This window comes from Panthera tigris, chromosome C2 (genome assembly GCF_018350195.1).
Source record: "Panthera tigris isolate Pti1 chromosome C2, P.tigris_Pti1_mat1.1, whole genome shotgun sequence".
In the NCBI taxonomy this organism is placed as follows: domain Eukaryota; kingdom Metazoa; phylum Chordata; class Mammalia; order Carnivora; family Felidae; genus Panthera; species Panthera tigris.
In genome coordinates, this window is record NC_056668.1 from 7840928 (window position 1) to 7865279 (window position 24352).

General features: G+C 48.3%; 1 protein-coding gene across 1 annotated transcript in view; it reads left to right on the forward strand.

Annotated features, from left to right (window-relative positions):
• KCNJ6 (potassium inwardly rectifying channel subfamily J member 6) overlaps positions 1–23676 on the forward strand; it is a 72208-nt gene extending 48532 nt beyond the window's left edge. The window contains exons 3-4 of the mRNA XM_015541195.2: positions 22790–23077; positions 23294–23676. Coding sequence (XP_015396681.2) covers positions 22790–23077; positions 23294–23391 — 386 coding nt within the window. The 3' untranslated portion in view covers positions 23392–23676. The remainder of the gene's footprint in view (positions 1–22789; positions 23078–23293) is intronic.
• Positions 23677–24352: the final 676 nt, after the last annotated feature.

Below are 24352 nucleotides of genomic sequence, written 5' to 3' on the forward strand. Positions count from 1 at the left end.
CTAAGTCAACGCCCTGCACCCAACACCTTCAACGGCCAGGAATCAACTGAAGGGTAGTTGAAGTTCATTGTATAAGTAAGACCTGTCACCTCACAGAGGATTCTCACATCATTCTTCCTGTCCATCCAACCTGTGTCCTGCCTTCTCTTTCCTTCTCTCTCTCTCTCTCTCTCTCTCTCTCTCACACACACACACACACACGCACGCACACACCCTGCAGCACAAAGGCAATGTGTTCAAAGACCAGAAGGGCTACAATACAGCTTGACCCACAGGTTCCAACACCATTGTGGGACGTCGCCGCCTGCTGTCCCTTGGCTCCACTTTGCCCTGTGCTGCCTCTAACTCCCACCCTCTCAAGTTCAGGTTCAATGGGGAAGAGCTGGTCTCAAGTTCAGGCTCAATAGGGAAGAGCTGTGGTCCTTTCCTGCAGCTCCCTAAAGTTCTGAGAATCCCAGTGACCGAGCTGGGTCGCAGGTGGCCCCAGGGGCGTCCATGCGGCCTGACGGGGAGGATGAGGAAGACGCTGGGGAGGCAACCCACACACACGCCCACCTCCTCCAGCCTCGTCCGGGAATCCTCTGCCTTTCTTTCCGGCAAGTCACTTCATCGGATAAGTTCGTCCGTCAGTGGAACAGGCAAACTTATCCTCCAGTGGTTGAGAAGATGAGAGGACCCTGACGTAAGCAGGAAGGAGGTGTGCGCCAGCCTTGCCCACGGGCCAGGGCGGCCGCACAACCTGCCCAAGGACGCGGTCAGGGCAACGATGGCGGCCAGCCCCTCGCTCTGCACCTGCTGCGTCCGGGGACACAAGGCAGGGAACCGGTGTTCGAACCTCAACAGAAAGCGTGCCAGGAAGTTATCAGGAGATTCCAACGCTTTTTCCCATCTGTCAGTCCAGCAGAGAAATGTTAAATCGGGGAGGGAGAAGACAGCCAGTCCCGTAGAAGAGCTTTCAGCTGCTTCCCTCTGTTGAGTGCACAGAGAGGGGATGCCGGGCTCACGCTCATGTCCCACACCCCGGCACCTTCCTGGTGCCTAGGACACAGCTTGCCAGCACCCCGGACCAGTGAACGCAGAACCGAAAAGACAGAAGAGGAGCTACCCCAGGCACCGGGCCGGATGCTTGACATCCACAATCTCTGATGCTCGTAAAAATCCCACCAGGGGGCGCCTGGGTGGCTCAGTGGGTTAGGCGCCCGGCTCTGGATCTCAGCTCAGGTCATGATCTCACCGCCAGCGGGATCAAGCCCTGAGTCAGGCTCCGGGCTGCCAGCCTGGAGCCTGCTTGGGATTCTCTTTCCCCCTCGCTCTCTGCCCCTCCTCCACTCACTCTTTCACTCTGTCTCTCAAAATAAATGAATTACATTTTTTTACAAATCCCACGAGGTGGAGTCTTGGGTTCCGAGATGTGGCTTAAGTTGCCCGAGGACGTCCCTCTTGTTAAAACAAAACCTTCCTGCTTCCACAAGTCCCCACTGCTCTTTCTCTCTCCTTCCCTCTGCAGGCAGAGTCTTCTTGAGACTTGCTTATGTCTCCTGCCTCCCTCTTCCCCTTGCCTGTTCACACTTCGGCCACTCCCGTGGTGTCTAACCCCACCTCCCCACTGGAGCATCGCTTACCCGACTCTCCAGGGACCTCGGTCTCCCAACCCAGTTAGCTGGTTCAGGTCTTCATTTTGTTTGTCCCGCCAGCAGGTTTTGATGTTGACCGCTCTTTCCTTCTGGGACTCCTGTCTTCCCTGGGCTCCTCTGACATGTAACTCTCCTGGCTTTTCTTTCCCCTGTTTTTCCCAAGATCTCCTCCCAGGTCGTAGTCCCATAACCAGCATGGAATGGCAGAGCTTCTCACGGCCCAAGCTAAGTGCTCTGTCCTCTCACTCTATTCCAGCTCCAATTCTCATCCCACCCACTTCAGTTGCCACCTGCCAGTGACTCCCAAATTTACCTCTGACCCAGGCCTGGACAGGCCTTGGAGTTCCAGAATGTTCTATTCAACAGCCTATTGGAAATCTCCTCTTAGAGGTTGGATGTCAAAAACACCACAACTCAACATATCCAAACTAAACTCATAAACACCCCCAACTCCAGTCCTCTCCCTGGAGTCCACATGTGGGTGCATAGCACCAATACTCAGGTGCTCAATCCAGAAACCTAGAAGAGATCCAGATGCCTGCTTCTTCTCCAACACCATCTCTGACCCAGTATCAAGCTTGGCCCATTTCCGCTCCTAACTATCTCTTGAGTCCATCCGGTCTCTCCCTCTTGTGACCTTTGCGATCCACCTGCCGCTGACTCCCACCCAGACTATGAGGAAGGCCTGCTCTCCCCGTGTCTACCCTCACTGTACCCCAACACGCTGTGACACCGCAGCTCTTTCCCCCACGCAGATCAGGGTCTTTCTGTTTCCTGAAAGCTCCTCAAATGACTTTTTATTCATGAAGGTCTTGGTAGGGGCAGGTCCCTACCACACAGAGAGAACACTCAGTGAATCAGGTTCATGCCACGCTGTCACCTATAGTGACATAGAATAAACATGTAGGAAATAAATGTGGCTAAACCGGAACCCAGGCTGGTTCATTTGGAAACAGCCCCTTCAGAAACGTCAGTAAGAGACCGCTGGTCAACCAAAGGCAATCAGGAATTTACGGCCACATCTCTGTGGCTGTCGCAGATAGCCTGTGACAACAGGTTCCTGTCATGCCCACCACCTCCCACTACAAAAATCCTAATCTCCAACTGATTTTGCCATGGGATTGCCGTGGAGGGCTTTTGCAACTTCCAAAAAAAAAAAAAAAATTCCTCTTTACATCTCCTTCAATGTCTCAGTAGTAATGTCTATTGAGAAGTATGTAATTGCAATGAATTCTGAGTCTGTTAAACAGTATAAACAACGAGTGGAAATTGGAGGTGACTGCCAGAGGGGGAAAAGGCATCACATCTTCCTCTTAGAAGTCTCAATGCTAAGATTCCCTGCATCAAACTTCTCATATTTCTTCCATAACAGGTCATGGATAACCTGCAAAAGTGAAATGTAAGTCAAGGGGAGGAAAAGGAGAAACACAGTGATGTACAAACTTCCTTTCATAAGTGACCAGTTTTAACAAAATTAAACTTTAAGAACCCAAGGTAATGAATCCAGTATGATGTGACTCTAGAAATGACCAACTCTTGGGCGCCTGGGTGGCTCAGTCAGTTAAGCATCCGGCTTCAGCTCAGGTTATGATCTCGAGGTTCATGAGTTCAAGCCCCGCGTCGGGCTCTGTGCTGACAGCTCAGAGCCTGGAGCCTGCTTCGGATTCTGTGTCTCCCTCGCTCTCTGTCCTTCCCCCACTCGCACTCTGCCTCTCTGTCTCTCTCTCAAAAACAAAGAAACATTAAAAATTGTTTGAAAAGAAAGACGGAAAGAAGGATCAACCCCGGGAAATAACAGGAAATAGGGAAGAAGGTTGATTTTCATCATCCTGTTGGACCGAGAAAGGTCCCGTGGCATCCGTGGCCTGGGAAGCAGCCCGGTGAAATCAGGACCTTCTGCTCCAAGAGAAGTCATTTGAAAAGTGCACCTATTGACAATCTGGTTAGGGGAAAACGCTGAAAGACTGAAGTGAAATTAGCCAGAAAGGAAGAGGAACCACCCCCGATTTTGTGCCCCAATCTAAATATTAGCAAGAAGGCACTACCCAGAGACCATGGACCAGTTGGCAGGGTTAGCAACTCCAGTATCGATGGCCACGATGTGCTCCACCGGCGTCTCCCAGAGGAGAGGCCGGGCCTCCGAGGCGGGTGGCCTCCCCCCTGCTCCCCCGAGGAGCGCTGCAAGGGCTCACCCAGCAGCCAGCCGCTCACGGAGGTCTCAGCGAGGAGGGCCTGCTCCGGGCAGACAGACCTGCCAGGCCTCGGCATTTCCAGCCCCCACCCGCACAGGCGAAGCCCCTTCCTGGCCTTCAACCCCAAATCTTAGCCCTGCAGGGGGGCACTTTAATTCTTGTGGGAAGGTTTGAGAAAGGCAGGGGATGTGTTAGAAGGTACCACACCTCCAGGCTCTATTTCGGCCTGACATCCCCCCAGGACCACCTGAGGAGGGTCTGTGGCAGCAGCCGCCCGGCCCGTCCTTGGCTATTCCGGGCCAGAAGGACCTCCCGGCAGCCTCGCGACAGTCACAGGCTACATGCGACGTGTGACAGTCACATGTCACCTACACACGTGACATCCGACATAGGGCACTGTCCCACACTGCGGGTCTCCACGTGAGGTTCAGGAAACACCCTCTGCAGGAGGTACGCTTCACCTCCTCCCACTACGTTCATGTAAACCAAGCCACGGACGCCGCTCTCTCTGTCGACCAGGCGGTAACTGTTTTTGCTTCGTTCAAGTTTGTTTTTATTTATTTCGAGGGGCAGGAGACGGGCAGAAATAGAGACAGGCTCCCAAGCAGGCCCCGTGCTTTTCAGCGCAGAGCCCCACGCGGGGCTTGAACTCACGAACCGTGAGATCGTGACCTGAGCCAAAATCAAAAGTTGGACACTTAACTGACTGAGCCACCCAGGTGCCCCAGTGTTAACTGTTTTATTATTTTTTTAATGTTTATTTTTGAGTGAGAGAGAGAGAGAGAACCAGAGCGTGAGGGGGGAGGGGCAGAGAGAGAGGGAGACACAGAATCGGAAGCAGGGTCCAGGCTCCGAGCTGTCAGCACAGAGCCCGGCGCGGGGCTTGAACTCACGACCTGAGCCAAAGTCGTACGCTTAACTGACTGAGCCACCCAGGCGCCCCCACGTTAACTGTTTTAAAACACAGTGCCCCAGTAGAAAATTTGAGGTTCAGGAAGGCCAGCAGGTCGGGAGACAGCTGTCACTGCAAAGATAGTTTGTTACTCACAGATCTCAAGAGAACGGGGCATAGCACCTCGGACCGGAGCACAGGACAAGCACCAGGGTTGGGCAGGAGGTGGGGGGCTGGAGGGGACTACGGCTACAACTTTTATAGTAGCTGCTGTGGGAAGGAAGGAGCAAGACAGGGTAACTGGAATGACTTCCATGGACACTGGGCATAGGAGCTGTCCCCAGGGTGATGAGGGCAGGTGAATGTGAGAGCCCCAGCGTGGCTGGGGTGTGGGCTCCAGGTCGCTTGGCTTGTGTTTGAAAATCGCACCCATAGTCGGGCAGTCTACCGTCTATCTGCGGGGATCGGCTAACCTGGGGAAGGGTAGTCCCTCCAGGGCCAGCGAGTCCCCGGATGTCAAAACACAGGAACACAGAAGATAAAAGATATGGTTAATACTTGAACTCAGAACAAAGCTCTTTCTGAAAGAGTCACGAAGTATTGCTCCCTGCTGCCCCCCCCCCACAGACCCCTCAGCCAGGTCTTTACATTTTTTTTAAATTTTAAAATGTTTATTATGTATTTTTAAGAGAGAGAGAGAGAGCATGAGCAGAGGAAGGCAGAGAGAGAGGGCTCCAGGCTCCGAGCGGTCGGCACAGAGCCCGATGTGGGGTTCGAACCCACAAACCGCGAGATCATGACCTGAGCCGAAGTCGGACGCTTGACCGACTGAGCCACCCAGGCGCCCCCAGTTCTTCACATGTAATAGCACACTTTCAGAAAGACCAAAAGGCTCACAGCATCCGAAGAAATGAGCTGAAATGCAGGAATCACTCCAGCACCCCTAAGGCTACAACAAAGATACCTAATGATATTCTGTGCTTCATAAATGGTGTCATTGACTGGGCATGTGTTACGTACTCTGCACGGTGCTAGATACTCAAGAATTATTCCACCCAAGAGATGGCTCGTCTCCCTCCCACCGACACAGATGACGGATTCTGTCCCTCCCCTTCATCCGATCCACGCACACAACCCAGGCCACTCCTGTGCGGGCCCCCGCTGTTATGACTAGTCTAAGTGGATTGCCAACGTGCCGTGACCCAGAATCCCAGTACCCGCTGTTCCTTGTCTCAGGAACGCTGCTGAACATCCCCGGCACGCAGGCTGGAACATACCGGCCTCCCTCCGGGAGGGACAGTAAAACGAGATGGCAGAGATTAGCCCAGGGAGGAACACTGTGTCTTTTTCTTCGGTGCCTCCTTGCCTTAAAAGGCAGGGCCAAGTAAATGATGAAGCTGTAAGAATATGGTATCGGCCGGGGAGAAAACCAGCCCGCAGGTGTGAATACAAACTGACGAGGGGGTATTCCTGTCACTCCCCCTGGAAACTAACAGGCCAGAATTTGGACACCGGCTGGTGATCTGTGAGCAGAAGCGTGAATCAAGACGAGGATTTATCTTGGGGCGCCTGGGGGGGCTCAGTCGGTTAAGCGTCCCACTTCGGCTCAGGTCGTGATCTCACAGTTTGTGAGTTTGAGCTCTGCATCGGGCTCCGTGCTGACAGCTCGGAGCCTGGAGCCTGCTTCGGATTCTGGGTCTCCCTCTCTCTCTACCCCTCCCCCCCTCATGCTCTGTCTCTGTCTCTCTCAAAGATAAATCAACATTAAAAAAGATTTTTTCAAAAGGTGAGAATTTATTTTGCCAAACCAAGCTCTCATTTGTTCCTTGGGATATTTGATTCTCATTAAACATCCAAACCCCGTATCTGACATATCGGTCCCTCCTGGGCTACATTTTTCACCCCTAAATGGACTGGAATGAGGAATGTAGAGATTAGGTGGTATATTTACTTGAAATCAGTACTTCAAGACCAGACTTGGACTAAAGTAGGCTCTCACTGCTAAAGGTATTACGCATGTGTTTACAAGGCTGTGCTCATTCGGAAGACTCGCCTCACCCTCTCCACACCCAACTAAATTTTTGACAGGTCAGGAGAGATTCCAAATTTGAAGAAAAGACGCAGGTTCACAAACAGAGCCGTAAGTAGAATTTGCCGCGATCTCATTAACCATTCATGGTTATTGAAGAATGAAGACATTCCAACAGATCACAAGGAAGGCTGTAGTCATTGTTAGATTCCCAGACATCTTGAGGCATTTGTCACAGTAAAAAAGGATCAGATGTATGAAGGACCTCTAGAAAAGACCCCTAAGTGCCTCGCACATAACGCTTTCGAGCCTGGAAGCTGCGGCCAGAGGAGGGACGGCGATCCACGTTGGCTCAATCCCAGGGCAGCCTAGGCAGCGATGCCCCAGAATCTTCGGACAAAAGCTTACTTGTGGCACGTGGTTCAATGGATTCAACATCGCCAACGTCCAAACCTCTATGAACCCCCAGGATGCAAACTACACTTTTCCGGAATTTGCCCAAACTTTCAACTTCAGACCACATTTACTAAACAGCCTCCTAAGAAGATGTCTTTGCTTTTATAAACACATTGCCTCTGTCATATTGCCTTCCTGGCGCTGGGTTCATGAATCAGTCTATAAAGATCTCGTTTGCTTTCAGAAGTCCACTGCTGGGGCGCCCGGCTGGTTCAGTCAGTGAAGCCTGCGACTCTTGATCTCGGTGCCATGGGTTCGAGCCCCGCGTCAGGGCATAGAGATGACTTTGTTAAAAAATAATAAAACATAAAAAAATAAATAAAAGTCCATTGCTTTTGGTTAAAACCCCATCAAAGTCCGTTTTTCAAAAGAAAAGTTACCTGTTTTCTAGCAGTGGCAGGTTCTCATGCCTGCCCCTTCTTCCGTCCATCAGTTCTTCCCTGGGTTAAGGACTCCTCGGAATCTTTCCGGAAATATGCAGACAAGAGGAAGGGCGGGGAGTTTGGTTACTGTTGTGCAGGCAAGCTGTCAACTTTAGGAAGAATTTCAAACAGGCTCGGGCGTTTCCTTGTTTTTCCAGTTTTACTGAGATGTGACTGACATGCAAGACTGTGTCAGTTTGAGGGGACGTTCGCGTATCGTGGGACGCTTACCTCGGTGCATTCCGTTAACATCCGTCCTCTCACAGGGACAGAAGGAGAACGAGAAGAAGAAAGGGAAAAGGGTGGGGGAATCTTTCTTTTGTTAGGAGAACCCTTAGGATTCACTCTCTTCACTTTCAAACACTCCATACAGAGCCACACATCAGATCCCTTTCTCCATGACTTGCGTGTTCGGTTTCAGGCCCTGTTTAAGTGACGTTATAGGCTGTTCTCCTCTCCCCAGGCATTTCCTTCTGACAGACCAGAACAAGGCAGGGTACAAACGGGTCCTCTGAGGACGTGGGAGGTAGAGCCCTCCACAGACTGAGTAAGCGTGGCCCTGCAGGCACAAAGTTAATACGACACGGTGAGGACACAGACGGTGATGACAAGGCAACAAAAGTGAACGACCTCTAGGCCAGGCCTAAGCTCTAGTTAATTTTCAGGTACTTTTCCAGTATCCCCCCGGCTTCTGCGATGTCAGAGTCACGAGCCCAAAGGAAAGTCAGGAGGAGGGATTTTGTTCTCCTCCCCTTCCCACACGTGAGCCATCCAGTCACTAAAAAGGACAGCGTGGCACACACATGTCTTAGAGGCAGAGACAAATCTCAGCTTGGGAACTAAAGATTGCGTCGGGTTTTTTTTTTAAGTTTATTTATTTATTTGGAGAGAGACAGTGCGAGCAGGGGAGGGGCAGAGAGAGAGGGAGAGACAGAATCCCAAGCAGGCTCCAGGCTCAGTAGAGAACCCAATGCGGGGCTTGAACTCACGAAACCGTGAGATCGTGACTTGAGCGGAAGCCAAGAGTCAGATGCTTAACTGACGGAGCCACCCAGGCGTCCCGCTGAAGATTGTGTCAATAGGTGTTGATGGCCTTGTTGTATACTTGCCCAGTCAAATGCACGTCAGCCGATGGTCTCCCCTGAGTCACTGCGCTGCCCTCACGGACACCCTTCCGTTCACTTTCACCCGCCCGGACAGCTGGCCAGATGCACATCGGTGGCAAAGAGTGGTCTCGAGACCTAAGCGACCTGAAGCCAGGAGCATCCACAGGATGCCAAACTTCCGGAAGTGTCCGTTCTAAATGGGATCACCTTAGTCCACAGCTTGTGTGCCAGTGACACGCGGAGACTTCGAGACACATGGTGGGTCCCACTAACCTGAAGTGTGCTCCTGCCTCTTCTTTGGGGCACAGACAGCCAAGGGCATCTTTGTCCAGGAGCCTCCCCAGCCAGCCAGCCCCACGGTCTTTAAGCTGGGGCTCTCCCTGGGCTGTTTGTCTTAGCCTCAACCATCCATTACGTTTTCTTCCCAGTTTGAGGGCATTCTCTCTCCAAGTGGATTCGCGTCATTGTAAGAGTGCTCGTGTAAGAAATATTGGTGATGCTTTGTAATTCCCTCTTATTTCTTTAGTCCGCCAGGTCTCGTAGCCCACATTGTGCCCAGCTCCAGAAACACAAGCGAGGCACAGTCCCTGCTCGTCGTGGCATTTATGTTCTGTCAGCAAGAAGTCTCACAGGGGACGGTGGGGGGTGATGGGCAGGTGTGACAGAGACCTAACTCAGGAAAGGCCTGCTGGAGGGGGCTACATGGCCCCTAAGGGCAATATACAAGTCAGGCAGGGGAGCAGAGACCCGGAGAGACCGCGTGAGAACTTTGGACCTTGTTTTCGCGGCAACGGGATGTCACCGAAAGGCTCTAAGCCAGACAGATAGCATCAGATCCGCTTTGTTCCGAGGTCACCCTAGCGTCGGGAGAAGACGAGCTGAAGGCAGGAGCCGCTTCCAGAGATGAGGGTGGCGTGGGCCAAGGCGGTGGCGATGGTGCTAGCAACGGGAAGAGAAGGAAGCGAGATCCAAGGTGCATTTCAGAGGCGGAACCGACCATATGCATCAAGCGATTGCATGTCAGCAGCGCCATTGACTGGAATTGGGAATCTGGGCTGAGAGGCAGGTTTGGAGGAAAAGGTGATACAGGTGGCACGTGTTCAGTTAGGGGCATTGGAGGAGACACCCGAAGGGGAGATGCCCAGTGGGCAGGTGAATGCAGGGGTTTGGAGCATCAGGCATGAGGTTTGGGCTGGAGGTTAGAGAGTCAGCAGCTCGTAAAGTCACATGAGCGAACGAGATCATCCAAGGAGAGAATGTAGACAGAGGACCTCGGAGCCCAAAGAGAGGACTGGGAGGCCAGGGGGACTCAGAAGGAGGACACGGCCAGCAGGGTCAGCAGCAGAGCCGGTCCAGTGAGCTTGCAGGTCACGAGAGCTGCAGGACCACTGCGTCCTTAGAGGACCTAACAGCCAGCTGGTCGCCTGTGGTCAAAGCGGCTCTACCTGAGGTTTTGGTTTTGGATGCGCCGGTAAGTAGGATGAGATCATCGGCCAGGATTTGCCTCAATTAGCGTTAAGTCTCAGTTGCCCCGGCAAGAATGTAGTCAGTGGCTCGTATGAGTTTTAATCTTTCCAGCAACACAAACTTACCTTTAGCACTAGTGAATTAATGTGCTGGACAAGGGCCCAGAGATCCATCAAAATGGCCCATCTGGACACCCTTTACCCAACAAAAAGATCCTAAGTCTCAGGGAGCCTGGGTGGCTCAGTCAGTTAAGCATCCAACTCTCGATTACAGCTCAGGTCAGGTCGTAATCTCACAGTCACGGGATCAAGCCCCACTTTGGGCTCCGCACTGAGCGTGGAGCCTGCTTGGGGTTCTCCCTCTCCCTCTCTCTCTGCCCCTTCCCCACTCACATTCTCTCTCTCAAAATAAATTAACTTTAAAAAAAAAAGTTCCGAGGGGCGCCTGGGTGGCTCAATCGGTTAAGCGTCCAACTTCGGCTCAGGTCGTGATCTGGCGGTTCATGAGTTCGAGCCCCGTGTCGGGCTCTGTGCCGACGGCTCGGAGCCTGGAGCCTGCTTCCAATGCTGGGTCTCCCTCTCTCTCTCTCTGCCCCTCCCCTGCTCATGTTCTGTCTCTCTGTCTCTCTCAAAAATAAGTAAACGTTAAAAAAAATTTTTTTTTAAGTTCCTAAGTCTCTTGCTAAAACTGAGTTTTCCCCTGACCAACTCTATATTGTTCTAATTATCAAACTCAAAACGTAAAGGCCTGGGTTTTTTACTAGAATCTTAAAGTCAGCTGAAATAAGATGTTTATGTTCAACTATGCAAAGAGTAACAGAACCACCTGAGCTTCATAAACTCTCTGGAGGGCACTCTCAGGATCACGGACTCTGCTTTTTCGCTCCAAGATGAAGTCATTTTAATTATACGTGTCATTGTTTGTTTTATTTGGGAAGGATAAGCGCTTAGAATTTTAAGCCAACTTTTTAAAAACTGTGTCCAAGGAGAGATTATAATTTATAGACTCCACGCTCAGATAAGTAGAAATAGAATTGACTTTGTTTCCCTGTGACTGAAATTAACTACACTGCTCTTAAGCTTCCTGTTTCCTGGTAGAAATAAAAGCTTACATTTGCCAATTAAAGGTAACTTGGTCACTTCCAGCTTTCCATGTGGTTCATTCAGATCTAAACTGTCACTCAGGAAGTTCCCCTCTCGAACCATAAGAGGCATCTGAATTGCGTGGGTTCTACATCATTTTGGCATCGGTGAGGGGGTGCGACCTAAGTACATCCTGCCTCCTTGCTCTCCCCACAAGGTCTTTGGGGTATCACGTGCTCTCGCTGCGAGGGTCCAAGTGTCCACCAGGCTCCTGGATTAGAAGCTGCCGTGTGCCTCTCCCCACGGTCCTGCCAGCGCCTCCACACCGTCCGCACACGCTCCTGCATACACACTCGAGAACACACACACTTGCACACACACGAGGGAAGCTCACACAAGCACAAAAACGCCTGTTCATACACACTAACACACGCGCACAGCACAGTCATAGCACACGCTCTGGGCCAGGCCCTGGGCCACTGACCAGATGCACCTCATTTAAATGATTTACAGTTTTCTTAAAAGGATCACAAAAGCAAATCCTAAAAGGAAATACATGTAGAAGCAAATGAACCTAACTAGACATGAAATAGATGACAGGCCACGTAGAAAAAAGAACAAATTCGAGCGACGTTTGAACACAGGACCTTGATTACACTACCTCGGTGGAATATTCCAAGATTGAAAAGAAGTGCAAAGAATTTTTTTTTCTTAATTTTTCAATGTTAATTAATTTTTGAGAGAGAGACAGAGACAGAGAGACAGAGAGACAGAGCGTGAGTCAGGGAGGGGCAGAGAGAGAGGGAGACACAGAATCCAAAGCAGCCTCCAGGCAGGCCCCAAGCTGTCAGCAGAGAGCCCGACCAGGGGCTCGAACTCATGAACCATGAGATCATGACCTGACCCAAAGTCAGATGCTCAACCGACTGAGCCACCCAGATACTCTGCACAGAAATTTTTAATTTTCCCTTACAGGTTTGTGGTTGATACTGTCAAAAGGACAAACAGCACCTGTGGGTTGTTTTTTTTTAAAGGTGCTTTATTCAGATCTTATGAAAGAGTCTGTTACCATCATCCTCCTTCCTTCCAGAAGACTCTGATGACTTTGAAAGGAAAGTGAGTTTTATACAGTAAAAGGAGGAAGTCTTAAGAGGGTCTTTCTTCCTGGCTGGCTTGCAGATGGCCTCCTTCTCATGGCATCCCAACATGGCCTTTTTCGTGTGTACATGCAGGAGAGAAAGTTCTCTGGTATCTCTTCCTCTTACAAAGACACCAATCCTATTGAATTAGGGCCCCACCCTTAGGACTTGGTTTAACCTCAATTACCTCCCTAACGTGCTGTTTCCAAATACAGTCCCATTCAACATGTGAATTTTAGGGGCACACAATTCAGTCCATAAACTGTGTTATCCAGGAAAGGTACTTAAACTTTCTTTGCTTTAGTTTGACCATATGAAGGTAGAAATCATAACAGCCTCCCTGTAAGAAGGCTGCTGAGAGGACTAGACGGTTGATGCACACGAAGTGTTTTGTGCCTGGCAGAAAATAATCAATAACATTTCGTATTTAACTCAAAACTCAACTCGTTAATTTTGTCAACTACTGTGGCGAGAGCACAGTTAGGAGTACGCACATAGAATGTCTTTTTTTTTTTTTTAGACATTAAGAAAATGCACATCTCCATTTATTTTTGCATGGCTGCAGGTGAACCTCAGTGGCCCCCCAATATTTGGGTAACAGAATAAGTACAACTGTTTATGGAAGGGCCTTGTAACCTGAGTGGAAGGCAGGGCTCTGTTATTTAAATAATCAGCAGTTGGCTGAACCTACTGAATGAAAGTTATTATCATGCTATGGCAGAGATTACACTATACTGTTTCTTTTTGACATCGCGCTTGGTAAATCACCAACGTTCTTCTCCCACACAAACACTTATAAACATAAGTGCGGAACACTTCATTACTGTGCTAATTCAGTGCGGTCCTTACCGAGAATAGCGAGGAGTAAAGAGAAACATCACATCGTTTAGCCCAGCATTTGAAATAAGAAGGCAAAGCCCCTACAGTCAGTTCTTTGTCTCTGAATACTGATGATCCATATTGGTTAATTTTACAGTATTCAAAGTGGTGATGGCGGTTTATATCCATTTCATTTTATTGGAATCGTATTCTCCAGGCGGTTTTGATGTATTATCTGTCTACAGAGTGAATCCCTCTGGCTTTATCCAGCGGGCTCTCTCTTGAGGATGGCTTTCATCATATTGGTATTCTGCTCAAAACATTTCCCATCATAATTTGCTGCTGTGAATCTAAAAATAGAGCTTTGCCTGTTAAATCCTCGTCTTGCAGGCCTGACCCTCTGCCTGCTCAGCCGCTGTGACAGATTCCTTAGCGGTGCCGCAGTTAGGTTTCCTGGCTTCTAGATGGACTGGGCTTTGCGCCCGCCGCCAGTACACGCCCCCCACCCCCATCCTTGCTCTTACATAGTCTTACTCAAAGAACGAAATGGCCACCAAAAAAGAGGAGCTAGTTCTAATCACTTCCCTGCAGGTTAAACTCTTGGAAGATTAACCAGAGATCCAAACAGAGAAGTTCTCAGAGGAGAAATTATGAAATTATGAAACGAAATAATATTTAAAAGATACACACACACACACACACACACACACACACACACACACACACACGTGCGCGCGCACGGCTTGGGGCTTTGGGGAAATCACTTAGACCATACCACGCTGCTATGAAAACCAAGCAGCCTCCCCCAGCATAAAGTCGAAGGCATGCCTGGACCTGAGAACACTCCAGAAGACCTCTTCCTCCCCGAGTCCCACTTTGCCTCATGCCGTCTTGCAGTGACAATCTGCACCACTCAATGTCCCCTCATTTCTTTTGAGACTGCGAGGACAGATTCCCCAGGGATGTACTTTGGACCAAGCTTACCAGATGTGTATCTATTTTATTAGACTTTTCAAACAACCAATTCTTGCCTTTATCCATCCTATTTTTCGTTTGCTGTCTATTTTAGTAATTTACACACTGACCTTTATTGCCTATTTGCCATGGGTTCATCCTGTTGTTGTTGTTGCTGCTGCTGCTAATTTTTTTTCCACTGAGCAGGGCTGACACACACCGTTCCGGGTGTGCAACATAGTGATTCAACTTCTGTATGCCCTGTTGGTCTCTCCTACTTTCTTAAGATGGGTACTCTGCACGTTAATTTTCGGATTTTCTTTCTTTTCTTTTTTTTAAAGATTTTTTTTTATGTTTATTTATTTTTGAGAGAGAGTGAGAGAGTGAGCACAAGACGGGGAGGGACAGAGAGAAAGGGACACACAGAATCCAAAACAGGCTGCACGCTCCGAGCTGCCAGCACACAGCCCGACATGGGGCTTGAACCCACAAGCAGCGAGATCGTGAGCCGAAGTCGGACGTTTAACCGACTGAGCCACCCAGGCGCCCCAGACTTTCTTCTTTTCTAACAGAAGCATGTAGACCTATACATTTTTCTCGCTTTCCATGTATCCTATAATTATGGCATTTAGACTTTTGATATCATTCAGTTCCAATATTATTGAATTTCAGTAGGGTTTCTTGTTTGACAGAAGCTATTTAGAAATGTGATGGTATATTATGAAAGACGTGGTCATTTTTAAAATTCATCTTTTCTTTTTTGTTTTCTGTCCTGTGCATGCAAAGCTCCAGACTTGTATCAACTCATGCACGGAATTCATTCACAGGATTCTCTTCCCCAGTTCCATCCTCTGTAGGATTCCCCACCGTTTTCAGCTCCCAGACACCCGCTGCTCGATCTTCTGTCTAGAAAGACAGGATTTTCTCTGAATTCTAGCCACTTGTGCCCTGCATGGTCTCACAGACTCGGGTCACTGTCAGGGTAAAGCAGTGAGAAATGAGAAAAACACAACCACAAACTCTTTGTCCACAGTCCCCTTTTCCCATCCTCTGGCCAGATTTTCTCCAGGCTTTCAGTGCCTGTGACATACAACACACAGAGAAGTTCCCGATGGGGCAACACTGAGGGCTGGGTGAGGAGAGGACAAACCTAGCGGGGCCCCCCCCACTCTCATCCTCTGGCTCAGAGGGGCACCTTGTCCCAGTGCTGTGGTCAGAAGGACAAGGTTTCTCCCCGAGATTTTGTTGTCAGCACCTGCTGCCGAGTTCTATGCTGGGAACACTCTCATCTGGTTAAAGCCAGATGATGAAAAAGGAAGAAAAGAAAAAGGAAAAGCAAGAAATTTACCCCCAAACAAGTTGATCTTCACGTTTGGTACCCTTTTCCCATCTTCCCGCTAGTGTTAGACTTTCTGGAGTCTTTAGGCTGAAGATTTTGTCTAGAGAAGTTAGTTGTTTGTAATCAGCAGGAGAGAAAAGCTGTACTTAATTCTGTCTTCACCAGAACCAGAAGTCCTATCCCTTAGTTTTTTAATTGAACTTATTTTTTATTAAAAATATGGATTTTGGGGGCGCCTGGGTGGCTCAGTCAGTTAAGCGTCCGACTTCGGCTCAGGTCACGATCTCGCGGTCCGTGGGTTCGAGCCCCGCGTCGGGCTCTGTGCTGACAGCTCGGAGCCTGGAGCCTGTTTCCGATTCTGTGTCTCCCTCTTTCTCTGACCCTCCCCTGTTCATGCTCTCTCTCTCTGTCTGTCTCAAAAATAAATAAACGTTAAAAAATATATATGGATTTTGTAATTTTCCAGCACCTAGTTTATATTTTAGCCGTAGGTCCTTCATAGATAGTCCGGGATAACACTGGAAACAGAAACCTCCCACTTTCCTTCCTAAGGACTCAAGCCAAATTCCACACATGAATGAAATCATGTGATATTTGTCTTTCTCCGACTGACTTATTTCACTTAGCATAATACCCTCTAGCTCTATCCACATTGTTGCAAATGGAAAGATTTCATTCTTTTTCATCAATGAGTAGCATTCCACTGTATATATATACCACATCTTCTTTACCCATTCATCTGTTGATGGACATTTAGGCTCTTTCTATCATTTGGCTGTCGTTGATAGTGCTGCTATAAACATGGGGGTGCGTGTGCCCCTTTGAATCTCAACAGAGAACACAGGGAAAGGAAGGAAAAAGAAGATAAAAACAGAGGGAGACAAACCACAAGAGACTCTTAAATACAGAGAACAAACCGAGGGCTGCTGGAGAGGAGTTGGGTGGGGGGAGGGGTTAAGTGGGGCGTGGGCATTAAAAAGGACACTTTTCAAGATGAGCACCGGGTGTCATATGTCAGTGATGGATCACTGGGTTCTACTCCTGAAGCCAAGACTACACTGCATGTTAACTAACTTGAATTTAATTTTTTTTTATGTTTCTGATGTTTATTTATTATATTTGAGACAGAGAGAGTGTGAGTGGAGGAGGGGCAGAGACAGAAGGAGACACAGAATCTGAAGCAGGCTCCAGGCTCTGAGCTGTCAGCGCAGAGCCCAATGTGGGGCTCGAACCCATGAACCATGAGATCATGACCTGAGCCGAAGTCAAATGCTCAACTGACTGAGCCACCCGGGCACCCCTCGAATTTAAATTTTAAAAAAAGGACTCACAAGCCATCTTTTTCCTGAATAACGGATCTGAGACATTACCAACCAACGATGTTAATTAAACTGCTTCTCTATAGTTTTCCTAAGTCAAGTCTTTTGACTTGACAACGAGTAGTGTTTGGGAAACTACAATGCTGAAGCGCTGTGCTAAATGCTAGGAACATGGAAATAAACAAGACCTACCAGCCCCAGTGTGATCCCAATTCAACAAGGGAAATGGACACTTAGAGGCAACTGCAAACAGTGGGATAAGGACCATGAGAGGGTATCACTGGAGTGTTATGGCACCCTGGGCTCTATAGTTTCAGCCAGGGACTGGTCAGTCACAGAGTGCTCCAGAAAGAAGATGATAAATTAGCTCTTGAAAGATGAGCGGGATCCCATTGGGAGAAGGATATTCAAGATACAGCAAAGAGATGAACACAGGCATAAAAGCACAAATGCCAAGGGCGGGAGAGTCAGTACGCCCGGAGAGTGGAGTGCGATCAGAACTGGAGATCAGCTTTTTCACGTTTCGCTCTTCACCAAAAGAAGCATCTCTTTTTCCAGAGAGATGTTTACTCACTAAACACCTAATGCAGGGGACTCCATGATTGTCTTCTTGATATGGAAAATAACACAACATACATATGCACTGATGTAACCTTGGCAGCTCTTTCTTACAATGTTAACCCAGTTGGTTGTATTTTGTTATTTCTTCAAATTCAATGAAAATCACATCTAAAGAATGGATTAGAACCAATGGCAATATGTAGAATAAGAATCTTTCTGCAAAAAAGGAAAATTATCAATTTACACTAAAAACTCTTTTTAATATTGTACTATTAGATAAGTACATTAATATTATTTTTTATCCCTTTTTAAATGAATTCGGACACCACAAAAGGAATAAAAAAAGGAAAAGCATCCATGAGTATTCATTTAAATCTTACCTATTCACCTTTTTATTACAAAAATTAAACAATCTCATTAAAATGGTACTCTGAAAAGGTATTTTACTATCCCTATAGAATTCAGTAAGTTATTCGTTTGCTAGATACATAACAAAGTAACACAGACTGGGAGGCTTAAATAACATAAATTTATTGCCTCATAATTCTGGAGGCAGGAAGTCCAAGATCAAGGTAGGGTTGGTTGCTGTGGAGGCCTCTCTCTTTGTCATGCCAATGACCAGCTTCTTCCTGTGTCTTCACATGGTCTTTCCTCTGTACATATCTATGTCCTAATCCACTCTTACAAAGACTCTGATCATATTAGATTAGAACCCATCCTAATGATCTCATTTTAATGGAATTATCTCTTTAAAGACCCTATCTTTAAAAACAGTCACAGTCTGAAATACTGGGGGTTAGTACATCAACATAGGAAATTTTAAGGGAACAAGTCAGCTCCTAACTGTACACAGTTTCCACAAACCAAGTCGGTATTTACATTTCCCTCAACAAATAACCCCATCACATACCTTTGAATCACTTTGTTTTATTGAATAAGTAAACTGTGGCATTTCCATTGAATGAAATAGTGTAATTGCCATATAAATGGAGTAACCAAAAAATTATACTGAAGAAAAACATTTATATTTGCCTGTGTAGTTGCCTTGATCAATGCTGTTTATTTCTCGATTTGAGTTACTATCTAATATCCTTTTATTTCATTCTGAAGGGCTCTCTTTAGTACCTCTCGTGGAGTAGGACTGCCAGAAATCAGTTCAGTTTTTGTTTACCGTGAAATGTCTTAATTCCTCTTTCTTGTGTGAAAGACAAAATTGTTGGATGTAGGATCCTTGACATATAGTCTTTGTCTTTAAGTGCTTGCAATGTGTCTTCTCACTGCCTCCTGGCTTCCATGGTTTCTGACGAGAAACCAGATGATATTGTTGTAGATCCCTTGTGTGTGATCATCGTCTATATCCTGCTGCTCTTAAGATTCTCTCTTTGTCAGGGCGCCTGGGTGGCTCAGTCGGTTAAGTGGCCGACTTCGGCTCAGGTCATGATCTCGCGGTCCGTGGGTTCGAGCCCCGCGTCGGGCTCTGTGCTGCCGGCTCGGAGCCTGGAGCCTGTTTCGGATTCTGTGTCTCCCTCTCTCTGACCCTCCCCCGTTCATGCTCTGTCTCTCTCTGTCTCAAAAATAAATGTTAAAAAAAAATTTAATAAAAAAAGATTCTCTCTTTGTCATTGTGTTTCAACAGCTTGATTATTGACGTGTCTGAGTATGAATCTCTTGCGTGAATCTTACTTGGAGTTTGATAAACTTCTTGTAAGTGTAGACCAGTGGTTTCCATTAAATTTAAGATGTTTTTAGCCATCGTGTCAAGTATTTCTTCTCCCCCTTTCTCTCTCTACTCTCCTTCTGAGATTTCCATTACGCATATGATACGATCGACGGTGTCCCACACATCTCTTGAGGCTTAGCTCAGTTTTCTTCTTTCTTCTCTCTTTCTGTCCCTCAGACTGGAGACAATCACAACTGACCTGTCTTCAAGCTCATGATTCTTTCTTCTGCCAGTTCAAATCTGCTGTTGAGTACCTCCAGTGCATTTTTCATTCATCTATTATACATTCCAACTCTAGAATTTAATATAATTTAATTTATATTTGTTTTTATATATGATTTGTATTTCTTTATTGATATCTTCAATTTGGTGAGACATCATTCTCGTAATTTCCTTTAGTTTTTTTTCACATATTTACAATAGCGAGTCAGGTGAGTCCAATGTCCCAGCCTCTAGGACAGTTTCAATGGACTGCTTTCTTCCTATACATGAGCCATACTTCCTTTTCTCTTCATAGGTCTCATAAATCTTTAAGGCCAGCATTTTAAATAATATAATGTGGCAACCCTAACAATCAGATTCTCCCTCCTCTCCAGGGTTTTTTGTTGCTGTTGCTGTTTGTTTCGTGACTTAGCGTGAGATTCAGGCAGTCTGTATAGTTTTGTATGTAGCCCCCTGAAATCTTTGCTCAGTTAGCTTTGTAATCAGCTAATGACTGGACAAAGGTTTCCTTAAATGCTTGGAATCAGTAAGTCTCCAGTCTCTGCTAAGGAGTGCTGTGTGCATGGTGGGGGGCAGGCCTTCAACACTGAGGTAGGAACTTTACAGCCTTGCCTTCACCTTCACTTCCTGCTTGCTCAGAGGCTCAAGGTCAGCCAGAGACAAGAGCTCAGGGCCTTCTCAGGTCTTTCCTGGGCACATGCACAGTCCTAAACATGCATGTGGTCTTCTAGATTCTCAGGAATATGTCAGAGTTTTTCCAAGTTCCTTACGGACATCTTTCTCCAGCTTTTCCTTTTGTTTCTGTTATCACTGCCCCCCACGCAGCTGCAATATTAAACAACTGCCTGGCTGTTTCTGACAACTGACCCAAGGTAAAAGGCTGCCTGCATTGGGCGAGCTCTCTGCCAGGTCACACAAAGACAAGCCTTGCAAGCGGGGTTTTCTAGGGAACCGCCAGACACATGAAGTAATGGCAGTTCTGAGAATGGGGCTTTGAAAGAGCTCCACCTGTGTTCTGACCTCTGCTAGCTGTTAGGCTGCTGGTTTTCACCACGAGTTGGGGCTGTTGGTTTTTGAGGCTCGTGGAGCTGAGCAGGGGGAGTTAAAATTCCACACCGTTCAGGGTTCTTACTAAAGTTCAGCTATTTTGTTCCTAAGGAAGCTCCCCTGGAATTCATTTACAGAGCTCTAAAAGAGTTTGTTTGGTCCGTGTTTGCCACTGCTCTCATTGCTTTTACGGGGGAGAAGGTTTTCAGAGGTTCCTCCCCTCCCCCCGCCGGCCTTCCTGGTGACATCCTCTTGGCGGCACCTGCTGTTGTTTCTTCATACCTGTATCCCAAGTGTCTGATTCTCTCTTCAGCCAGCTCCAACAGATGGTGAAGGTCCATTTAGATTTTAACTTTAGTAACGGTAGATTTTATTCCTCACTGCATTTGGTTACGTATATCGCCAGAATGGAAAGCCTAGGCGGATTTTATGTTATTTGACCATCACTGGCTTCTAATCACTTCACAATAAACGTGTACCTCCTTTATGGGGAAAAAAAAAAAAGTTACTGAAGTTATTTTATCACCTTTTCCCCTTGACTTCCTGTGTACTCCTCATTCTGAGCCCATATGTCCCTGCCATCATCTGTCTTCCCCCGTCACACCCCAACACACATGAAGACTTGGCAGTTCGGACGAGAAATGCTGGTCGGGAAATAAAAAGCAAGACAGCGCCCTTTTCTTTTCCATATCTAGAAGTCCCGCAGTACTTGTGTTAGAGGCATAAAAGGGGGCTTTTGTGGGTTAGCCAGACAGACACTGCCAAAGGGTAGGATTCGGTTTGGGGATTAAGGAGAAGAACCCAGGGCTGGAGTGAGGGCAGCGCTGACTCGGGCCCTGACAGCTGAGCGGGGTAAATCACGTAAGTCCCTGGCACCCCGGTTTCTTCTTCTAGTCGCACGGAGCAAGTGCCATGCTCTGAAATCATCCTGTAGCTCTGAATCCTCCGTGGAAACACCCACACGTATTCTCTTCTCCCCTCTCCACCTGCACTCCACACAAAGCAGTTGCCTGATACACCTTATCGGCTGTGTCAATACACGACATGTGGACTGACTGGCTGTTTCCTGGAATGAATGAACACTGACCACGGGACAACTTTTGTGCCTCACAGGTAGTTTGGCCTTGAAGGATCCCTTATTCATTTTTTTTTTAAGTTTTAATTACATGACATTTTACAATCTCATTAGAGTAAGGGTGACTATTTTAACGTTTTCTTCTACCTAAAAGTTCCTTGTTTTGTTCTGATTTTAAAAGAATTTTTATAGGTCCCTAAAAAGCAGTTGTGGGCCCTAGGCCCAGGGACCTGCCTAGCCAATGGAGAAGTCATCCCTGAGGATGGGTGGAGTTTCCCCCATTCTGTCGTTTCATATTTTTAAAAAAGCTGCTCCTGGGGTCCCTGGGTGGCTCCATTGGTTAAGCGCCTTACTTCGGCTCAGGTCACGATCTTAGGGTTCATGGGTTTGAGCCCCACGTCGGGCTGTGTGCTGACAGCTGGGAGCCTGGAGCCTGCTTCGGATTCTGTGTCTCCCTCTCTCTCTCTCTCTGCTCCTTCCCCACTCGTGCTCTGTCTCTCTCTGTCTCTCAAAAATAAATAAACGTTTAAAAAAAAAAAAAAAAAAAAGCTGCTCCTGACTCCTGGGCTGCAGTCGCTCAGATGGCATTTCTGTGCAAACCAGGAAAAGGTTGCTTATGTTTAAGAAGAAGGGACAAGCCTTGAAAGTATTATGGTTATTGCACAGTCTGAATAACTATCCTCACTGGGCCCGGGGCAAGTACAGATTGGGGGGGGGGGGGGGGCATCCCTTCCAACGTCACCTCGGGCGGCAGTCGGGGCCTGCACGGCACGATGGGAGGAGAGTAACGCTGATCCATGACGTTCGGCTGGAGGGCCTCCCGGGTGTAGTTCCATAAGCCAAACTTCACCCTAAGTCGATGGCCGGGAGGCTCAAGTCCCCGTAGGGCTCAGGCGAAGCCCTGAAAGCCACGGGAGGCCAGACGCGCGGCCTCCGGGGTCTCCCGGCGCGAAAAGCGGACAGGGCACGAGCACACGTGACTGTGCACCTGTGCGCACGTGCCTTCCCGTGCGTGTGCACGGCCGCGCGGGCACGCGTGGCTGGCTGTGGGCCAGGACGCTCCCACGGCGCCCCGGCGCTCCCCCCGCCCCGCCCCGCCCCGCCCCGCCCCGCCAAGTCCCGGCAGCGCCACCGCACACTCCGGTAGTAGCGTCCGTCTGCGGCACGAATCACACTCTCGGTCCTAAGCCCTGAGCCCCGGTGCGGGCCGCAGTCTGAGCAGCTCGGGGCCGCGACCACCGCCCGCCCGCTGGGCCCACTTGCCCAGGGCAAGGCCGCACTCACTAAAGCCTCCGTCCGTCCCCTTCCTTGCAGGAATGACGTGCCAAGCTCGCAGCTCCTACGTCACCAGTGAGATCCTGTGGGGTTACCGCTTCACACCTGTCCTGACGCTGGAAGACGGCTTCTATGAGGTCGACTATAACAGCTTCCACGAGACCTACGAGACCAGCACCCCCTCTCTCAGTGCCAAAGAGCTGGCCGAGCTGGCCAGCCGGGCGGAGCTGCCCCTGAGTTGGTCCGTGTCCAGCAAACTCAACCAGCGCGCAGACCCGGAGACGGAAGAGGAGGAGAAGAACCTCGAGGAGCAAACAGAAAGGAATGGTGACGTGGCAAACCTAGAAAACGAATCCAGAGTCTAGTCGCCTAGCCGGGCGGCTCCTCCTCCCCTCCCCCCGCACAACCCCTCCTCGTCTCTCATGCTCTCTCTCTTTTGTCTCTCTTCCTTGGTTGTGTATGGATTTGCATTTAGTTCTGACATGGCCAGAAAGCGAGTCTTCGAGGTGTAAAATATCTACCTGCCCTCTCTCGGTTTTGCAGATGGACGAGGCAGACGCAGATTTGGTGAAGGTGCCAAGCGCCCTCCCTCGCGGCCCCAGCTTGCTCTCTTCCCGAAAAACCACGCATCCGACTCCTAGGGACTTAAGCTACTTACCTGCATGTCTTGTACAATAGCAGATCACTCAAAGAGTGTGTCAGAGATCTCACCTGGGATATGACAAGTTAGGTCTCTGGTGCCTATTTACTCATGCGGTGAGACATAGCGTATAACCCTCGGTTTTATAGATCCCAATAAATTCCATCTGCAGGGCGACGTGCCTGCCCCCTACAGGCATTGCAGTTATAGGACCCGGGTCAGGGAAAGACAAAACACTGTACATATATATGCCTTATGTAATTATTTTTCTTTTTGCAGTCAGTAATAAAACACAGCATGTACGAAAAGTACTGTAGGACAGAACTTCCAAATAATGTACATAGATGTATAATTACTGTAGGTTTAGATATATAACTTTAGAAATAAGATGCAAAAAAAAAAAAAAAAAAGATTCCCAATGTACAGTAGGCATTTCTGTTCTGATGTCTTTGCTTTCTGAATTTCTTTGGTCCCATCGATCACTGGCCCTTAGTGCATGACCTTTGTTCTGTGTCCCAGACTGGTAGTGTTTGGGTACCTCACTGTTCCCTTGCTTATCCTCTCACTGAATCTAATAAGCCATAGGTCTGGGGGAAGTTAGGCGGTCCGGTACATGGCAAAACCCACCACCAATATCCTGAGATACTGTGAAATGTTTACAAAACTGAGGTCTCTTTTTTTTTTTTTTTTTTTTTTTTTTTTAGTAACAGGAGCCTCACTGACTAGCCTGGGAGAATATTCCAGGGGGAGGACACTCTCTGGCATGTCAGCAATGATGTGTTTATGCTTTTCACATGAGCTGTCACCCTTTGTAGTACAAGAGTTTGGGAAACTCTTCTCCTGCAAAAACCCATGGATTCCCCAGCTGTTCCACTCTGTAATTGTGAGAAACTATAGACCTAAAAAAATCAGACACGGTAATTTAGCAGAAGACGGTTTGGGTCTAAAGCCATGACATTCAT